The 19,335-nt window shown below is 43.0% G+C and overlaps 2 protein-coding genes across 4 annotated transcripts in view; one reads left to right on the forward strand and one right to left on the reverse strand.

Moving 5' to 3' along the window:
- LOC117825405 (porphobilinogen deaminase-like) lies at positions 1-5,187 on the forward strand. The gene is given in 15 exon segments (XM_034701239.1): positions 1-87; positions 90-128; positions 256-309; positions 675-747; positions 960-1,009; positions 1,186-1,241; positions 1,535-1,612; positions 1,768-1,845; positions 1,936-2,011; positions 2,185-2,298; positions 2,389-2,427; positions 2,540-2,659; positions 2,796-2,849; positions 2,997-3,083; positions 3,171-5,187. Coding segments are annotated over 15 exon segments (1,179 nt in total). The 3' UTR covers positions 3,345-5,187.
- A 350-nt stretch (positions 5,188-5,537) lies between these two features.
- ubash3bb (ubiquitin associated and SH3 domain containing Bb) overlaps positions 5,538-19,335 on the reverse strand; it is a 46,747-nt gene continuing 32,949 nt past the window's right edge. Inside the window, exons 2-14 of one of the 3 annotated variants that reach the window (XM_034701233.1) lie at positions 15,676-15,729; positions 15,241-15,427; positions 13,440-13,638; positions 12,746-12,912; positions 12,342-12,550; positions 11,133-11,277; positions 10,926-11,052; positions 10,282-10,401; positions 10,105-10,197; positions 9,874-10,018; positions 8,725-8,831; positions 8,472-8,581; positions 5,538-8,184 (exon numbers count right to left, since the gene is read on the reverse strand). In XM_034701233.1, coding sequence (XP_034557124.1) covers positions 8,047-8,184; positions 8,472-8,581; positions 8,725-8,831; positions 9,874-10,018; positions 10,105-10,197; positions 10,282-10,401; positions 10,926-11,052; positions 11,133-11,277; positions 12,342-12,550; positions 12,746-12,912; positions 13,440-13,638; positions 15,241-15,427; positions 15,676-15,729 — 1,801 coding nt within the window. In that variant the 3' untranslated portion in view covers positions 5,538-8,046. Of the gene's footprint in view, positions 8,185-8,471; positions 8,582-8,724; positions 8,832-9,873; positions 10,019-10,104; positions 10,198-10,281; positions 10,402-10,925; positions 11,053-11,132; positions 11,278-12,341; positions 12,551-12,745; positions 12,916-13,439; positions 13,639-15,240; positions 15,428-15,675; positions 15,730-19,335 lie in introns of all 3 variants that reach the window. The other 2 variants (XM_034701231.1, XM_034701232.1) reach the window with 2 other exon arrangements.

The following is a 19,335-nucleotide window of genomic DNA, read 5'->3' on the forward strand; positions in this document are numbered from 1 at the left end:
ATGACCTCAGCTCAGCTCCTCACTAAGGAGACACAGCAGGCAGACAGAGGACACAATAGCCAGCACAGTGCAAACGCTCAGTGCAGACTCTCAGGATTATGGAGGAAGGACCTTACAAGTACATCAGGGTGAGGCGAGCAGAGAGAACGCCTCAGCACGTTTATAAAGCAGTTATAGAGGAGGTTATTTCTGTTCTTCAAACCTTCAAGTGTTTTAATACAACGTTAAATCGTCTGGTTTCTCTTTTCCTCGCAGGACGGGAATGGAAAAGTCAGTCGGGTCATCCGGATCGGGACCCGTCAGAGCCAGGTACAGAGCTGCTTTACTTCAAATCATGATCCTGAATATTACTCTGCTTTAAAGAAGTGACTGTCTTCATCTTCAATGTGACAGATTAGAGTTCAGCTTGAATAAATGTGAGCGTGAGAGCCTCAGTGTGTAGATTAAACATGAGTCAGAGCTGAAACGGTTCATTGATTGAAAGATGCTCCTCCATGCTGCTTCAGATTCAGCAGAGTGAGACGTCTGAGGCTCCTCCAACAGAGGAAACAAAGCTCTGACTCTGTGTTTCAGTCTGATTTCGAAGCTCTCTGACTCTGTGCTGTTTCATTCATTCTCTAAACCATCAACACGATCCAGCTAAAGTCCAGCTCTTCTGTTTCCTTCTGTTCCAGCTGGCTCGCATCCAGACCGACAGCGTGGCCGCCATGCTGAAAGAGCTGTACAGTGACCTCCACCTGGAGATAGGTGAGAGTCCCAGCAGCCTTTGTTCTCTGATCAGCTGTTTCCCTGGAGTTTAAAACTGTTTATGAATTATTTTAACGCCTGTGAGATAAAGTTTAAGATGTGTTCAGGCTCCTCCTGGTGTTAGGATTTATTTTAAAGGAAGAACAATGTTCATGTAGAAACCACATCAGAGGTCTGAACGGTCTCCACACTCACCTCTGTCTCTCTTTCAGTCGGCATGACAACAACCGGAGACAAAATCTTGGACACGGCGTTATCGAAGGTAAGCACCGCCATCTTTAAAAACACACGTGAAACCTGGAGCAACTTTCAAAGAGACGCTTTCTAACAAAACCTCCTCAGCTCTAAAGCTCACGTTCTTCAGAGTCCTGGTGCTCACCATCGTTCACGGATCAGTGTTTGAGTTCAGCTCAGTGTTTGTTTGTTTGTTTGTTTCAGATTGGAGAGAAGAGTCTGTTCACCAAAGAGCTGGAGACCGCTCTGGAGAGGAACGAGTGAGTGTAAACATGTGTGTGTGACAGCACACAGCTTCAGCACACTGTGAGCCTTTAAACCTGAACCACAGTCTCCACTCAGACTTCAGCAGGCCGCACGAAACAAACCACACGTTAGAGGAGGAGTCAGAGGAAGCACACGCTTACTTCTTTCTGCTCCTCGTGTTGGACTCCTCCTCTGATCCAGATCCTCAGTCACACTTCTCTTTAGATCCTGAACCTCTCCGCCCGGCGTGAAGAGCTGAGTGAAATTTAAACAGCCGTCTCAACCTTTGTGCTCGTGTGTCCTTCAGGGTCGACCTGGTCGTTCACTCTCTCAAAGACCTTCCCACCACTCTGCCTCCAGGATTCACCATCGGGGCCGTGCTGAAGTGAGTCTCACACGTGAAGCGTTCACTCTGAGTCCAACCTTTCATCCCTTTGTTCTTCGTTCTGCTCGTGTCTGTAGTTTTCATGGAGAAGCTTTTTGTGGTCGTTCTTTGAGCAGCTGTAACCACTCAGTGTTGTTTGCTTCCTGCTGCTGTAGGAGAGAAAACCCCCATGATGCAGTGGTGCTTCACCCCAAACATAAAGGGAAGAGTCTGGAGACTCTGCCAGAGAACAGGTTCAGTCAAACAGACCCTTCAGCCCGTGTGTTTGTCCTCCTCTCATGTCCTCACTGTGGATAACATCTCTTCATTCTGTGTTTGTGCAGCGTGATCGGCACCAGCTCGCTGCGCCGCGCCGCTCAGCTGAAGAAGAGATTCTCTCACCTGGACTTCAAAGATATCGTATCCTTTCAGAGACTCTCAGTGTCGGTCAGAGCCCGATGAAAGCAGGAAGTGATCCAGATCTGACTGCAGGACAAACTGTTCATTTCCAGGTTCAAGAAGCTTCAGAGGAGAGCGCTCCCTCTGAGTGAAGATCTGTCTCTGTGTTGTTTTCCTGAGCGTTTGTTTCTCAGCGCGGGAACCTGAACACACGTCTGAAGAAGCTGGACGAGAAGGACGACTTCGCCGCCATCATCCTGGCTGCTGCCGGCCTCAAGAGGATGGGCTGGGAGAGCCGGATCAGCCAGGTACAAAGAGTTGTTGATGATCTGAAGTGGTCCCTGTGAAGTCTGAGGGTGACATTTCTCATCTGACGGTCTGATCTTCTCCTCTGCTAGATCCTGACGCCTGAAGACTGCATGTATGCTGTGGGACAGGTACGGACCGGGGGCCGGAGTAAACCTGACTGACACATCGCAGTGAGCTCCAACCCAGAGTTCAACCATGTGTGTGTGTGTTGTTTTAATCTGTGTGTGTGTGTGTTGTCAGGGAGCTCTTGCAGTGGAGGTCCGGGCCAGAGATGCTGACATCCTGGAGATGGTGTCTGTGCTCCACGACCCTGACACAGTGCTGCACTGCATCGCAGAGAGAGCCTTCCTAAGGAAACTGGTACACAAACACACACACATACACACACACACACACACACGCACACACACACACACACACACACACACACACACACTGACTCACACAGTGTGTGAGCGTGCAGCTGACTGTGTGTTGAATCAAACTGTGTCTGTAGGAGGGCGGCTGCAGCGTTCCGGTGGCTGTTCACACTCAGGTGAAGGACTCTCAGGTGAGAACGCTCCACAAACACCAGACTCTGTGAAGTCAACGTTTCCCCGCCAAAATAAAACACCTCCATGAATTGAACAACATAACAGACGCAGTAAAGTCCTGAATGTACTCGCTGCCTGAGCTCTGAGTGTGTGATTCTCCTCAGCTCTACCTGACGGGGGCCGTGTACAGTCTGGACGGATCAGACAGTCTGAAGGAGACCATGCAGACGAGCATCGCTGCTGGTGAGAAGGTAACAGCTGAGAGCTCAGAGTGGAGATGGGATGGAGCGTGTTGAAGGTGTTAAGTCTTGTAACTTACTGGATGGTGTGTGTGACAGAGTCCGGAGGCGGCGAACAAGCAGCTTGATCGAGTGGGAGTCACAGCCACGAAGATCTCGGGTGAAGCCCAGAACCGGGCTGAGCAGCTGGGGGTCGACCTGGCCGACTTACTGCTGAGCCAAGGAGCCAAGGAGATCCTGACGGTGGCCAGGCAGCTCAACGACGCCAGATAATCCTGACAGGGTGAGGGGCGGGGCTCTTGGAGGAGGGGCGGGGCCTCCACAGCCTCGTGTGGAGTCCATGTTTGAATTTATTTTATGTTTCATGTTTGAAGTTCAGAGAGAGAGAAACGCTGACTCCTTGGTGAGATCAATGATGGAGGATTTCAGGCCCTGCTTGGACCAAAGTTGAGCTCAGTGAGTTTCGTCTGAAACATCTGAGTCCGTCGCTCTCCTGGTTCTGGTTCCTGTTCTTACACTCAGAACCTCAGAGAAACTTCTCCTGAGCCTTGAAGCCTCACTGGGATAATCAGGGAGAAACACCACGCTGCCTTCAAACATGCTCACGGCTGTTAAAGCATCATCACTGACAGATATCCTCACTGTTTCATCTCTTTGTTGTTTTTATATCAGCTCAGTATTTACAGAGGACGCTGTTAAAACTCTGCGTCCTGAAATATGTTCCTCCTTTCTCCGGACTCACTCAACACCTGTTTCCTCTGACGTCCCGCTGAGGCTGGGAGATTAATAATCCAACTACATGAACATAACAGTTTGTAAAGGATCAAGATAAGTGCTCATATCAAATTATAAAACAGAGAGTCATTAATCATAAACGACTTCTACCTCCTCACCTGCAGTACCTCCTCAGCCCACCAGGGGGCCTCAGTTGAGTGTTTCAGCTGTTTCTCTCGTTTCTCTGACTTTGAACCTGATTAAAGGTCAGCGTGGACTTGTTAACGTCGATGTGTCTGTGAAGTTCTGCTGAAGAACCGCTGCTTTCTACAAACAATCCAACCAGTGAGCTGATTAATCAGAACTATAACAGATATTTATTAATAACACGATGAATCAGAGTTATCATGAGATACAGTTCAGTCTCGTGTCTGATCTCATCGCCTGTATCTTCTAACTGGAGATCTGGACCTCATACTGGGTTACTTCTCTTCGTTGAGACTTTTCTGTTGAACAGATGTCTCATAAGAAGTGGGCGGAGCCAAACAGACATTTGTAACCCTGTGTGTCACTTTGATCATCACCATCATGTTTTTATTTTGACCTTTTAGAGCAGAAGGTTGAGCAGGAGAGGAGCTAAACTATCAGCTGACACAAGCACTACAGTGATCATCAAAGTCCATCTGAAACACGCGGTAACTTTAATTCATCAGACGCTCTTAAAATGCTCTCCCTGCTTTAAAGTCTGTTATTCTAAATCATCTGTTTACATCTTGTGTTGTTAAAGAAGAGTTTAATGTGAACGTGTTAGAGAAATGTTCACTGAGGTGAAAACTCCAGTAAGAAGTTTGGACTTCTGTTTTTAAACACTGACGTCGCCCCCTGCTGGCTGAAAGAAAGAACAACACATCCTCTTCTTAAATACAGTCAGGGTTTCTAAATGATGAGCTAAGCTATCATAATCTTAATAAATTAAAGATGTTAAATTCATAGTTCATCGGCACATATCTAACTTTATATCAGTTCTAAAAGCAGAAATAATAAAGATGGAGGTTTCTATGTGCTGTAACAAAGACATGCTGTACTCTACATCTGAAACCTGAAGTGTTTCTAAAAGATCCTCAAACATGTCGCCTTCAATGTTTCATAAATGTGTCTTCTCAGGAAACCAGGTGTCGGCCTTGAAGAGATGAAAACCTGTGTTTTTATCTTCATTCTGCTTCACTGTACGCTCCCTGTGATCACATGTTGTATTTCTGCTCTGTCTGAATCATTTAAACCTCTCACACTAGAGGTTAGATAACATCGGCCATGTTTGTTTTAAAGCTTTAATGTTTGTTTGAATGGACACACAATGTGACTTGTTTTTTTTTTTCATGATCAATAAACCTGTGGAGTCATGTCCAGTGTTAGTGTCTGATTTCATCCCTCAGGTCTTCAGAGGTAATATCTGTTTGGGTATATAAACCATAAAATATCGGTTGATAGCAACATGTTAGAGGAGTTTTCCAACCACAAGCAGTTAATAATCTCAACATTCAGAGAGCTAAACCAACAATAATCACCAAAGTTATAAGAATCAAAACCTCTAAGGACCAGAGCTCAATGTATCGTCATTATTTCTTGTTTAAGTGGAAAGTTCACTGTGGATACACTCAGAACCAAAAGAAGAATGCAGACTTTTATTGGGTTTCTTTGTCTCCACAGAGTTTGAACCTTTGCTGATGAAAAATAACTCTGCACACCTTCAGATGTTATTGCTATGTAGAAAAATCTTTTATTGAATGTTTCATCAGAACAAACACAGACTGTGAATGATAACTCATCACAGATCACATGGTGACGTTTCCTCCTTTTCCTCCTGAGGCCGGCATTCATCAAAGTATTTCTCTTTGTCAAACTTCAGACACAACGACAGAGGAGAAATGAAAAACTATAATAAATGTATAAGAAGCCTGCTCACACGTCATCTTAAATAAATCATGAAGGTGACTTAAAGTGAGCTGCTGCACATGTTTGGTGATGTGTTCAATAAATAAAGATATAAGAACATCATGGCTTCTTGTTTGAATCGCTCTCTTCTTCTTCTGTTTCACTCTTTAAATTAATCAAACATTTTATTTTTTAACATAAAAATAAAATGCTTTAGTATTTGGATTCACCTTTGGGGGTGTCTGTTTTGGGACAAGGGGTGTGTCCAGACTTTTTTGACTGGGTCACTGACCTCAGCAGGGGTGGCTTTAGGGGAAGTGAGCAAACACCCATGAGTGAAAGCATTTATTGAGCTTTTCTGTCTCCACAAAAACACATAACACCACGATGATGGACTCTTCTCATATTCAGTCTCATATTCACCACAGCAGCTCAATGTCACACGTCTCAAAACTGCAAACGTTCACTTCTGAAATGCAGTCAACACCTGAGATAAAGAGCATAAATAAATTCTTGCATGCGATTAAAAGTTAAAATCTTTTCTTTACATTTTGCATGAAATATTTGAAAAAAAAAAAAAAAAAAAGCAGCCGGAAGACATTTCTGAAAATATGAGTATTTACAGCTACTCTGAACCTCTGGACTACACGTAACAACACACAATCACAAACTCCTGTGTGATTGTCTTTAGTGCAGGTTGTGCTGTTGAAGTCGCTGCTGCTGCTTCATTTGACAGACACGACATCAACGTCAGGGACAGCTGGACTGGATGTGCTACATAAGGTGCCAAACTAGAGAGAAAGTGGTGTGTTTGGAGTATCTGGGGAGTCCCTGATGGAGACATGAAGTGAGCTGAGTCTGAGTTCTCCTTCAGGCTGGACAGAGGATGACCTGTTTTAAAAAGAAAAATCTACATGACTTGTTTTAATCCTGGCGATGAGAGGCCGTGGAGTTCCTGCTGAGCGCAGAGTAAACTCTTTTATTACAGACAGAGCTCTCCACTGCCCTGGCCTTTAGAGCGGTAATTGAAGTTAATAATTAAATAAAAACTACAGAAACCCATGTGGGACCATCGTCAACATTGACTGAATATGTTAACCCTTTACCCTGTAAAAGGAGAAGACATTTCATAGATTTAAGCTGCATTCTATCTAATGACCAGCAGGGGGAGTCATTGGCTCAGATTTATTCAAACCAGATGAGATATAGTCAAATTTGTGTCTCAGTAAACACTTTCCTTATTGATCCATGGACTCTATCCGTAGTTTCACGTCTTCTTTAAAGCTCCTGTGAGGAGCTGTTTATGAAACAGACTGAAAATGATGCAGATAACTCTTTATAATTTGCAAACAAGACCCCAGATGGATTATTTTAGTGAAGTTATTTTAATGTCTGAACCCTCTGCAGTGGGGCTGCTGTCAGACCATGTGACCCTGAAGAAAAGTCATAAAAATTCACAGTGAATTAAACATTTGACTGTCAGAAAGAGCAGATATTTTTGTTGCATATGTAAAGAGCATAACAACAAAGAGGTGGGACATAACACTTTGATCACAGGGGGCGCCAAAAATCAACACAAAGCTAAAGTTCCTCACAGGAGCTTTAACTGAGCATGATGAGTTTGAGTATTATGGTGCCATCGAAAGTCAGATTGACTGCTAAGCAGAGTTGGCTTTGAGGTGTGGTTTCTAACACAGGGTCAGGAGATCTGGATCTTTAATACACCGTCTGATTTTAACTCTAACAAAAATCAGTTTCTAAAACTACCACCTAATGTTTCTGTTGATGATCTAAAACAGCCCGTTTCAACAAGTCAATGTAGACTTCTGCAAGGGACACAAACACGAAGTAACACAGCTGATATGTTCTGGATTTGAACTGTTTGGCTTCATGAACTTGAATCTACCCGACTTTCAAGCAGAAAATAAAACCGGATAGATGGAGCTGAAGATCTTCAATGTTCTCTTTCTTTTTTTGCTTTAAACGTCATTACATCAGCATCACATGACACTGCAGCTCTGCACACTTCATGTTATACATTCAGATCCTTCTCACTACTCGTGTACACTGCACACGTTAAAAAACATGCTGATCTCACTAAATGTTCTGAGACTGGGATGATCCAGCTTTGAGAACAGCTGACGATAAAACTGTGACGAGAGTATTTGCTAAACGGACAGCTCCCCCCGGCTGGTTCTCAGCTCCTCGTCTTCAGGCAGGAAACGTCTCTGCAGCTGCACTCAGAGAGGATCCAGGATTTCAGTGGACACTAGTCTGGAACTTTCTCTGTGAGACTACAGTATGATGAGGCCGGCGGAGCAGGCAGGTGTCATTCCTGCAGAAGCGTCTCTCTCCAGTCAAAGCTGTGGTTTGGTCCATGTGTGAGGGGGAGGATGGGAGGGTCCACTAACTGCCACACCCCCGTGTCCCCCTGCTCTTCTGATGAGCAGAAGCCCAGGTACGGGATCTGAGGACCACAAAGAGGAAAAGACATTAAGTGAGGAGACAGAGCAGCACTGAATGAAGCCCGACTGCAGTTCTTTGGGTGTCCACTAGGGGCTGACTCCAAAAGATAAACCATCCCATTTGGCTCCATATTAAAAACCTAACTTTGCTGTAGTTGAGTGAAAGTGATTTCTCTGGAGAGAGGCAGCCAGACTGGAGTAATGATGGCCTGATAGTAACTGTGTGACGGACAAAAGGGAAACTAAACTCTGATGGACCGGATTAAAAAAGGATTTACAGTAAACAGACCTTTCGGACTACTTGGATGAAGTCCTTGACGCTCGGTGGGCTGCGGCCCTGCAGCTGGCGCGTGCAGGCCTCCAAGGAGGACGCGTGGGCTACAATCAGTACGTTGTTTCCTGCGCAGAGAGTGGAAAAGCAGGCAGGATGCAACTTCAGCACAGAGCAAACACATGATTGAGTAAAACAAAGTACAAGTTCACCCACACACACTCGAGAGCCTCCTCCAGATGCTCCGGGAGCTCTGCAGAGAGGTTCTTACCAGTGTTTTTGCAGTCTGACAGGATGTCTTTGGTCACTTGGTAGCTCCGGCTCATGTAGGTCTCAAAGGGTTCGGACACAGTGAGCTTGCTGACAGGGATCAGAGGTCTGCATGGACACACACACCAAACAGAACTTTTAGAAACTGTTGAGTTCATGGAGTTTGTTTCTGCTTGGGGACTTTGAGTGAAGGCAGGTTTTAGAGTGCTCTGAGGTTTGAGGGCGTGAACGTCAGTGAAAGAGCCTCGAACATGCAATGATGGGAAACAAAAAGTATGTTCCGGTTTTCAATATGACAGACGAAGGAGGAAGTCCTTCAGGTAGAGACACGACACACCACAGACACGAGCGGGCCGGCTGACAATGTTTCTGTTGGATGCTTTAAAAAATGAATAATATCATACTACATTTAGCAGAGGACACCTGGATTTATTTGACTATAGATCGATTTAATCAATTAATCCATCAATCAAGCTTTATTTATCTAGCACCATTTATACAAATCAAATGCAACCCAAAGTGCCTTACAGCGATTGAAAACAAGAAGGAAGCAGAAATCAAATAATGGCAACACATGACACAAAAATAGATTTAAAATAGAGACTAATGCGTCAAATTAATATTAATAATACAAATACTTAAAATGAATAAATTTAAAAGGGTAAGGATAAGAGTTGAAAATAAATTTAAGGCTAAAAATATCAATAAACTGAGTAGATAAATTAAAATAAAGAAATAAATAAATGAATAAATACAAATAAGATAAATACTTAAAATTAATCAAATAATAAAGCAAAATTACAATCAATATAAAAGTTTAAAGTAAGTAATACAATTGTTAAACCCTACATAAAAGCCAGACTGAATAAATATGTTTTTAATTTAAGTTTAAAAGTCTCAATATCTCTAGTTCCTCTCAGATCCTCCAGCAGGCTGTTCCATAGTTTAGGAGCGTTGTTGCTGAAAGCAGCGTCACCAAATGTTTTAGTTCTCCTCTGAGGAACAGCTAAAAGAGAGGAGCCGGAGGATCTGAGAGGCTGATATGTAGTCTGGTGTGAGGCCATGCAGCACCTTAAAAATAATTTAAAAATCACTTCAAACCAGGCAGCCAATGTAAAGACTTTATAGCACAAGGTGTGTTTTTACAGACCTGTATGTTGTGTCCACGCTAAAGTGCGCCCCAGCCAGGTCAGAGGGAGGAATCCACGCAGGCAGCGAGTTCCCAGAAACCCACTTGGTCCATTCAAAAAGCCCCGGCTCCACTCGCACCTTCATCTTCCCTTCCTGCTGCAGGCCTGTTTCCACAAAGTTCACAGTTTACAAACTCCTCTGAAAACTGTGATCAACAGATAATTGATGGAGGATATTTATATGTTCATACCCTTCAGGATGTTCTGTGCAGTCTGAACACACCGCAGGGAGGGAGAGCAGTACACAAAGTCTATCACTGTGTTGCTCTCTAACAGGGCCTCACCTTGAAAAGCACATAATCATGAAACACACATTTTATATATATTATAAGGTAAAAACAGCGCTCAGATCTAAACTGGTGACATACCTACTAGTCGCGCCTGTGTGGATCCAAACACAGTGATCGGAGCGTCCATGTCATAATCTCTCTGTCCGCCCCAGAGCGGCAAACTGGGAAGCATGTTCAGATTGGAACGGACATATCTACCTGCACGACAACAAGATGAACACATGCATGAAAAGTGCTTTCTGATTAAAATAGGGCACTGAAATTTAAAGAGTCACCAAAGTAGAATTTTGAACACAGTAGAGTAAAACATTATAAGAATATTGATACGTCTTTCAAGGTCCACATGCGCCTGAAAGTCTGGATCTTCAAAAGAGAAGTGTTCTGCTTTTCTTTTGTAGTCAGAGTAGTACTGACCAATCAAATAACAGCAGGCTTCAGCGTGTGCAAAAAAAAACAGCTCATATGGACAGCAAAAGCAGGCAGAACAGAACCAAATGGAATCTTGGTTTGCTTCAGGACAGACCTGACCAAGCCTGAGTTATTGATTTTCACCAATTTGCATCATGATGTTATTCTAGTAAACTTGAGACTCATTAATTGGAGGTACATCAGACGGACATTTATTTCCTTTTGGGGTTCGAACTCGTATCTTTTTCATCACGCAGCATCAAAGAATGTTATAAATATTGTTGCTTTTAACATCTAAACAGTTCACCTCTCACCTTTACTGTCGGAGCAGAGCGTGAGCCAGTGTTTGCCAAAGACCACGTCCATCCTCTCCCCGTGCCTGCACACAAACAGCGTCCTCTTTGGCTGCCGCGAGTGACTCCCACTGATCCGCAGAACCTGCTGGTGATGAGAAGTTTTCACTAAAGTGTGTTTGGCCTCGTTACAAAAACTCTTCACATCTCTTTTACAAACAGAGGTACCTGCATAGGATGACAGATGAGACTGAGGGTGGGTGTGTCTCCAGGACTCGTGTTGTCAGTGCGTCGGCTGTCCAGCAGTCCGTCAAACATCCCTCTGTCCTTGCTCGTCCTTTCACTGGGCCCACAGCTGAAGAACGAGTGGGAGCTGTGGAGAGCGAGGGAGGAAGTACCACATCATTACAGTTCTGTCTTTTCATTTCAAGAAAGTGTGATTCATTTAGTATTAATGGGGAGAGAAATGAGGGGTGACCTGATGAGACATGCACCACATCATGACTGGACTGGGAGTCAATCATACGACCAGTGCAATGAGGACTGCAGCCTCCATACATGGGGCACCTAACCCACTGACATAGCACTCCAGGGACCTGGTTTTCTTAGGATTTACATCCAATTAAGAGATCTTAAAGGCCCTATGAGGAGTTTTTAAGTGGTTGAGAAACAGACTGAAACTGATACTGATGCCTCTTTATGACTCTCAAAAGCAAACAAGACCATCCACAACAACACTGATAGCTTCTCTGTTGTCATTTTTAATGCCTTAAACCACTCTGAGGGGGTAGGTGTCAGATCAGATGATTGACATCTCGCTTTAGAAACACCCTGTTATGTCTATTTTCATGGCAAATAATCACACCGTGTGATACATTTGTATGTTCAACACAACAGGACGAGGTTATTGTCTGAAGATACAAATTTTGCATGTACAGGATAAGAGATAAGAGGTATCATGTTGTCCACAAGGTGGCGCCAGAATCGATACAAACCAAAAGTTCCTCACAGCAGCTTTAAGTTTGCCTAAAGAATTTCTATTAAAAACGAATTAATGCAACAACTTTCTGCACCCTCCTGACAGAAGCAGTGTTAGTTTTTACTGAGATAAGATTTCCTATGATCCTCATTAAACCTTATTTTGACAGTGACTGAAGCAGAGAGCACAAGATCTGTTTCTTTTTGTGCTGTCGAAGCGTCACATGACAAGTCAGACACCTCCTTTGATGTGAGCGTGCTCAGAGCCTGAAGCAGGAAGTCAAAGTTAACAGAGACGTTGATAAGAGCTTCATGATACCTGTCGTCTCAAACTGGGACTCAAAGTTTTGTCAGTTTAGCCAACCTACAACCTTTAAATTATATCACAGGTTTGTGCTTTTAACTTCTTTGGGTATGTGACGCCCCCTCTTACACCTCTGTGATGTGCTCTCAGCTCACCCGTGGAAGACCCAGGTCTCAGACTCATCGGCCAGGCTGACGTAGTTCTCGGGCAGCAGGCCGGACAGCCCCGAAGCCAGAGAGGTCCCGTACACCCAGCCCTCACTGGTGCTGCCCTGATCCACCGGAGACACAAAGACAAAATCACCTGGAACCAGCTCCAGCTCGTCCTCGTTCTGAGGGAGGTAGGGGTACATCGCACGCAGGGTCTGCGGAGACACGACGAGCAGAGGCAGAGTTACTGACAAGAGCGTCCCGGAGTGTTATGTATCATCTGCTGGGAATTTCGGCGTGTCTTTAATAAAACAGGAGCCTCTTACACAAACTCCCTTATTTTGAATATTTCACAACAAATCTGAGACAACAGCTTAAACAAACACAGATGTCAGTTGAATCGTGGCTACCTCATGGTTTGCAAATCGAATGTCCCGGGAGAAAAGCACCGCCAGCCAATCACAGCCCAGCTTCACCTCGATGCCTTTGGCCAGCTTCTCCAGAGATGGGAGGTGATTGGTGGGGAAGTTGTAGGCCAGAGTTACATGGAGCTGCTTCTTGTGAGGCTCTACGTGGACTTCTAGAGGGGAAGAGGAGACCTTGTTGATGATTTGTGACGTTCAGTGTATCATACTCACCAAATAATGAAAACGTAAGTTCCAAGAAAAAGACAGTTGGACGTTTGGAGTTTGACCCATGTCCCATCTGTTAATATGGAGGAGGTATGGTTCAAAACCTGTGCAGCAGCCAGTCAGTTTTAGGAGCTCAGAATGTTTTTGCTTCACTTTTGAGGAGCTGTGAGTCATTCATCTGTTATACAGTCTAAGGTCAACACACTTAAACCCGTCTCTGTACCATGAAACAGAAATGTGACGGAGCATCAGTGCTAACAGCACGGCTCTAATCTGATTTGGCTCTCGGCGGCATGAAATAGTGTTTGGCAGACGCTCTGTGTTTAAAAAAAGGCTGCAGGGACAGATTGAGTGAGTGCTTTAATAACCAAACATGACCTCCATCCTGATCTGTCATTTACTGCCGCTGCCATGAAAGACGAGCCGGTCATCAATCGTTACACGCTCAGTAAAACGACGAGCCGCCGCCCACCTGCCTTCCGGGCTGCTTCTGCGGCGAAGTCAGCCGCAAACTGCTTCAGCACGTCGGCCACCTGCTCCTCCACGAACAGGCCGATGAAGTTGGAGGACGTGTAGAGCTCGAGAGGTAGAGGGCTTGGGAATCGACCCCGCCACTGCTGGACGCTGGCCTTGAGCGCCTCGCATAAGGCTTCTGCTTTGTGGTCTGCACACTGAGAGGGAAGAGGAGAGAGAAAGTAGAGATAGAGAGGATAGTCCTGCAGCTTTAAGAATTTGTATATGTCAGGGTTTTAGAGGCAGTAATCCAAATGTTTTATCTGATAATAACAGATATTTGATTTAGTATTTTATTGAGACAAATTCCTCATTTCAATTAAACGAAAGGGGACAGGGCGTTCGCAGTGAGGGGTCCAACACTCTGGGACAATCTGCCCGAGGAGATCAGGTCTGCTGAGTCAGTGAGCTCTTTTAAATCCTTCCTGGATTTTATCTGAATTTTATTTTATTTTATTTTATTTTATTTTAACCGTCTTAAGAAATATATATATATATTTATATTTTTTTAGGGCATTTTGCCTTTATTGTACAGGACAGCTGAAGAGAGATAGGAAATGTGGGGAGTAGTGGACGGGGGAAGACATGCAGGAATCGAACCAGCGACCCCTGGGACGAGGACTGTAGCCTCTGTATGTGGGGCGCTTAAACCGCTAGGCCACCAACGCCCCTTAAGAAATATATTTTAAAATAATTTTAATCCTTTAGAGTTCTTTAAGGGGAATTTATTGTTTTTTAAAATATGTTTTATTTCGCAATTTTAAAGAAGGGCCAGTTGATTTATACGACTGAAAAAGGAAAGTGATTTTAGAATTGAGATATTTGGATATATATTTTCATACACAGAAATTCTCACTAGATGTTTTAACGGCATCCTATTATCAGTCACTCCATCTTATCAATTGATTTGAAGGTTGATGTTTTTTTTGTTTCTTTTACTTAGAAAATGTCATGTTTTTAAGATGTATAGAAAAGTGTTATAATGACAAGATATCTCAATAAAAAGAGAATTAGAAAAAAAAAAAAGAAATAAAATAAGTTTTATTATCTTGACTAGTGTGTTTTCATTAACTGCCTGTTTTACTTTGCTGCCCATGTGTTTGTAACTTGTTTTTTTTCAAAAGTGCTCTACAAATAATAATAATATATATTTTTTTCCTTAACACTACAACGTCCAAATCGACCACATCAGGGTAGAGATTCTGCAATTTCTTGACACTGTGTCATTTAATTTAGTTCACATGTGATCTCTGATTCACCGTAGATTGAGTAGTGTTTGTGTATAGTGATCATAGACTGTAAAAAATATGGACGTAGGATCCGTGACGTCACCCATCTGTTTCTGAAGAGCTGTTTTGAGACCAATCGGCTGCGGCAGCCATATTGCTTCTGTCGAGCCAGTGTGACGTAAAGAGGCGGGCTTTGAGCCTCCTAACCAACAGCTGCAGTGTTCCTGCAGGCAGCTGTGTCTCTCATTGGAAGACAGTGAGAGGACATCAAGAAATTAGCTATTCAGACTACACTCATCTTTTGTACCAGACTGTAAACATGTTTATTAATGCTGCAAAGATCGTCTTTTCCCCATTCATTTGTATGTGACTTCCGGTACTTCCGGAGCCAGCCTCAAGTGGATCCTCGATGAACTGCAGCTTTTAACACTTCTGCATTGACTCATATTTTTAGACCGGAGTTTGCCGCTTGATAGTGATGAATAATCTGAATGTGAGTGTCACAATGTGAGATCTAGCAGTTTAACTCACCATGAAGAACTGACAGAGGGTGATGTGAGGGAAGATGTTGTGAGCTTTGTTTTTGCCACATGTGACTCGACTCTGTTGCCAGAAGTGAGAGAGCTGGTTCTGAAGAGGTCCGCTGGGTCGCAGGTAGAGGACAAACTCTCTGGGCAGGGGGTCGTCCAGGAACGGGTCATCCACGTGGGAGAACAGCCTGAGGAGAGGAGAACCAGGAGGTGAGGAGAGTCTAAACATGCTGCCTTAAATCAGTCTGAGGCTCAACCGCAGAGAGAAGAGGACGGCTGCTTCTGATAGATGAGGTGATAAAAGATAGAAAGGACGTCTTTTTGCTCACTTCACATATTAATTCTACCTCTTATCTCCAGCAGGGTGCAGTGTAACACTCATTTTCCCTTACTGACTTTTCTAAGGATGTTTCATTTACACATTTGTTGTACTCACCAGTCACATGCTGCCTGCACACTCCGACCTCCTGTTGACACCAGAGCTTTCAGTCTGAAAGAGAGCAGAAGAAGAAATCATCACTGCGAGATGTCCTTCATTACACTTCCAGAGTGATTCATGAATGTGAGCAGCTCCTATGAATACACAAGTGCAGTGAGTCAAAATGCTGCGGAGTGAATTCTGTGTGTGCAGCAGAGCAGAGGAGCACACTGAAGTGGCTTTCTGTACATCAGTTTGCATCCTCGGGAGATTTCTGTCAATAAAAGAAGAAGTGTTCAGCTTCCGCACCTTCACGGAAAGTCTGAACCAGCTGGAGTCAGGGAGAGAGAAAGAAGGTGGAAAAGTTTGAAAGTTGTTGACTGAACAGAAGTGCCTCAGGAGCCGAGGACAAACTGTGTTGTGGAAAGAGAAATCTGGTGAATTATTCAGCGTTTTTTTTCCTGGCTGAAGTGAATATCTTCAGAGAAATTCAGCAGCTCACAATGTCAAATATAAATGCTGTTTTCTGCTCACGGCAGAACGAACACTGACAGTCTGTGCTCACGCTAGAGGAAAAGTCTTTGTGTTATTGTCTAAATCTTAAACAGAGTAATATATCAGCACTGATTGTAACCATGTTTAGGGCTACCGCAGTAAAGTAGGTAATAATACACTCAGTATCACTAACTTGTGTCCTCTAAACTTGGTCAACTCCTTTAAGTAGCAGCTAGTCACCAACTTTAACTCCACTCATCTTTATTTATATATCACCTTTCATACACTCAAGCATGCAGCCCAAAGTGCTGCACCAAAGAACAGAGAGACAGAAAACAGCAGCAACAGGTAAAAAGATAGAAGACTAAAACAAGAGAGAGGAGTGTAAAATGTAATACTTAAAAATAAAATTAAAAAAAAATAAAAAATCAGTAAAATAAAATAATATAAACACCAGAAAATTAAACAAATTAACATAAAATAGAATTAATAAGATAAATCAGATAACTACCAGAAAATAAAATAACATCAAATAAAATCAATTAAATAAAATCAGATGAATACCAGAAAATATAATACAATAACATGGAATCAAATAAAAAATAAAATGATGCTAACAACCGGCTTCCCCAAATACAGGCCTGGGGTCAAATAGAGGCCCGGTCCTCAATTATATGCTCCGTCTTTTTTAGCAGCATTAAGAGTTCAAAGGAAAATAAAGACTGAATTCAGTTTTTAAAAGAGGCTTAAATAGAGACCATTACTCACTTATTTTGACAATCTTCCAGCCCAAGAAGTGTCCTTAAATTAAGCTCACTTCGGCCCGTTTGCCGGCCAATTGGCCCAACATGAACCTAGTCCAAGCATGCTGTCAACCAAGGCGTGAGCAATCAACTCCCACTGCTCTTGGTGGTAGTTTAAGTCATACATAGCAACTCTTTTTATTTGCACAACTACTCTGCACAAAAAAATTCTATTTGCATGTTTTTTTGGTTTCTTTTTTTAAATTTATACCTAAGTTATCTTAGTTTATTTTGATTGTATTTTATATTATTATTATGATTGTTATTTTAAACCTGTTGGTCTTTACTGGTTGTCACTGTGGATATTACGTATATATATGTATGTTTCTACTTGTCTGTCTCACTGTACAACAGGTTTGCGGGAGGTAGAGGGAGAGGGGGAGGGAGGGATGTTCCTCTTCATGTATGTTTAAGAAAAACAAAAACCATTGTATGAAACTGCACTGTGATTTCTACCTGCTTTTAAAAAATATATATATATATATATATGAAAAAAAAAAAGAGGCTTAAATAAAAAATGAGTGTCTGGTCCTTGTAAACATACAAAGCGCAAGGGTACAGGTTAGTTTTTAAGATAAGAGATGAGATAAGATGAGAGGAGATGAAATGAGATGAGATAACTCTTTCTCAATCCAGAGAGGGTAGTTTCAGTATTTGCAGGAACCTACAACATGGAAAGCAGGAAGGTAAACACAATAAAATAAGATCGATTTAACAAATGTATGATCATCTTCTTTTTTTTTTTTTTACTATTTTATTTATTTATTTTAATTTATATAGAAATGTTTTTTCATTTTTTCTTATTTTCGTTTTCTTTATTATTATAATAATTTAATTTATTTTCTTTCTTCATTATATAGATGGTAAGTAATGTAGAAATTGTGTGTCAAGCTGTGAAAAATTAAAATAAACAGTTTAAAAAAAGAGGTATGAAGAGGTTTACTAAAGAGTAAAAAGAACAGGACAGTTTGGACATTATGCAGAAAGTTAAAGTGACAGTTATCTGATAAAGTGATACGATATAATCTGATGATTTAATCTGTGATAATCTGAAGATCAACTTTAATATGAGGTGTAATGTGAAGTATTGATCGTTTCATGTGAAAGGTCACAGTGAATCAGTGAGTGACTCAAAATTAGTGTCTCAATCAGGAACTGAGAAAAACAACATTGAGTAACACGCTGCATGGCTCACAGAGTGTGGGGGCAGAACAATGCAGATCACAAGTCAGAGGAAGCATCAGTTCCCCAGAGCGCGCTCACAGCGGCGTGTAGGAGGACGTTTACACAGACTCCTTTCAGCCCAAGGAATCCAGTGACTCCTCTTTACCTCCACCCGAGACTCAGTTACTCTGGAAATAGTTACTCATCTATTTCAAGCGTCCGCAGTGCAGAGCCTCACAGAGCCGGGGATGTTACCTCAAGAGAGAGTAGCACATTAGGAAACATGCGGGGCGATTCAACGAAGAGATGAAAAATGTACGCTTTTTAAACAGCAGAGGGCGCTGTCTCTGTTCCGCGTCTCTGGATCTTCGTCATTTTGTCTCTTACGCCCAAGCGGCAACCTCCGGTCTCAAACGATGAAGCTCCTGCGGAAGTGTTATAAACTGCAATATGTCAAGAATCCTCTTGAGGCTGGCTGCAGAAACACCGGAATCCATATAGACATGAATGGGAAAAAGACGATCTTTGCAGCATTAATAAACATGTTTACAGCCTGGTTAAAAAAACAGCTTGGCTCTAAGAAGCTGATCTCTCTATCGGCACACACTGTACGGGGGGTGAATTTTTTTCTATCGCGACGGTTCAGAAGATATTAAGATTACAAGTTTTGCCTAAATAAGGACATGACTGACGTGACTCCCGGTCGGGAACACATAGCTGTTGGCTAGGAGGCTCAAACTCCGCCCCTTTACGTCACACTCTGCCTGGTTGAGTTCCACATTTCCAATATGGCTGCCGCCGTCGATTGGCTTCCAAACAGCTCAGAAGATATTAAGATTACAAGTTTTGCCTAAATAAGGACATGACTGACGTGACTCCCGGTCGGGAACACATAGCTGTTGGCTAGGAGGCTCAAACTCCGCCCCTTTACGTCACACTCTGCCTGGTTGAGTTCCACATTTCCAATATGGCTGCCGCCGTCGATTGGCTTCCAAACAGCTCTCAGGAACAGATGGGTGACATCACGGATACTACGTCCATATTTTATACAGTCTGTGCTTACGCCTGAAACGAAACAGAGGCATACATATGTGGCAGCAGGTGGAGACTTCGCAGCTCATGATGCCAGTGTTTCAACACACGATACGATACGAAGAAAGAAAAACAAGAACGACACCATCGTCATTTTTTCAGCTTTTTAAGCCAATGAGAGAGA

The sequence above is a fragment of the Notolabrus celidotus genome, chromosome 14 (assembly GCF_009762535.1).
Source record: "Notolabrus celidotus isolate fNotCel1 chromosome 14, fNotCel1.pri, whole genome shotgun sequence".
Classification (NCBI taxonomy): domain Eukaryota; kingdom Metazoa; phylum Chordata; class Actinopteri; order Labriformes; family Labridae; genus Notolabrus; species Notolabrus celidotus.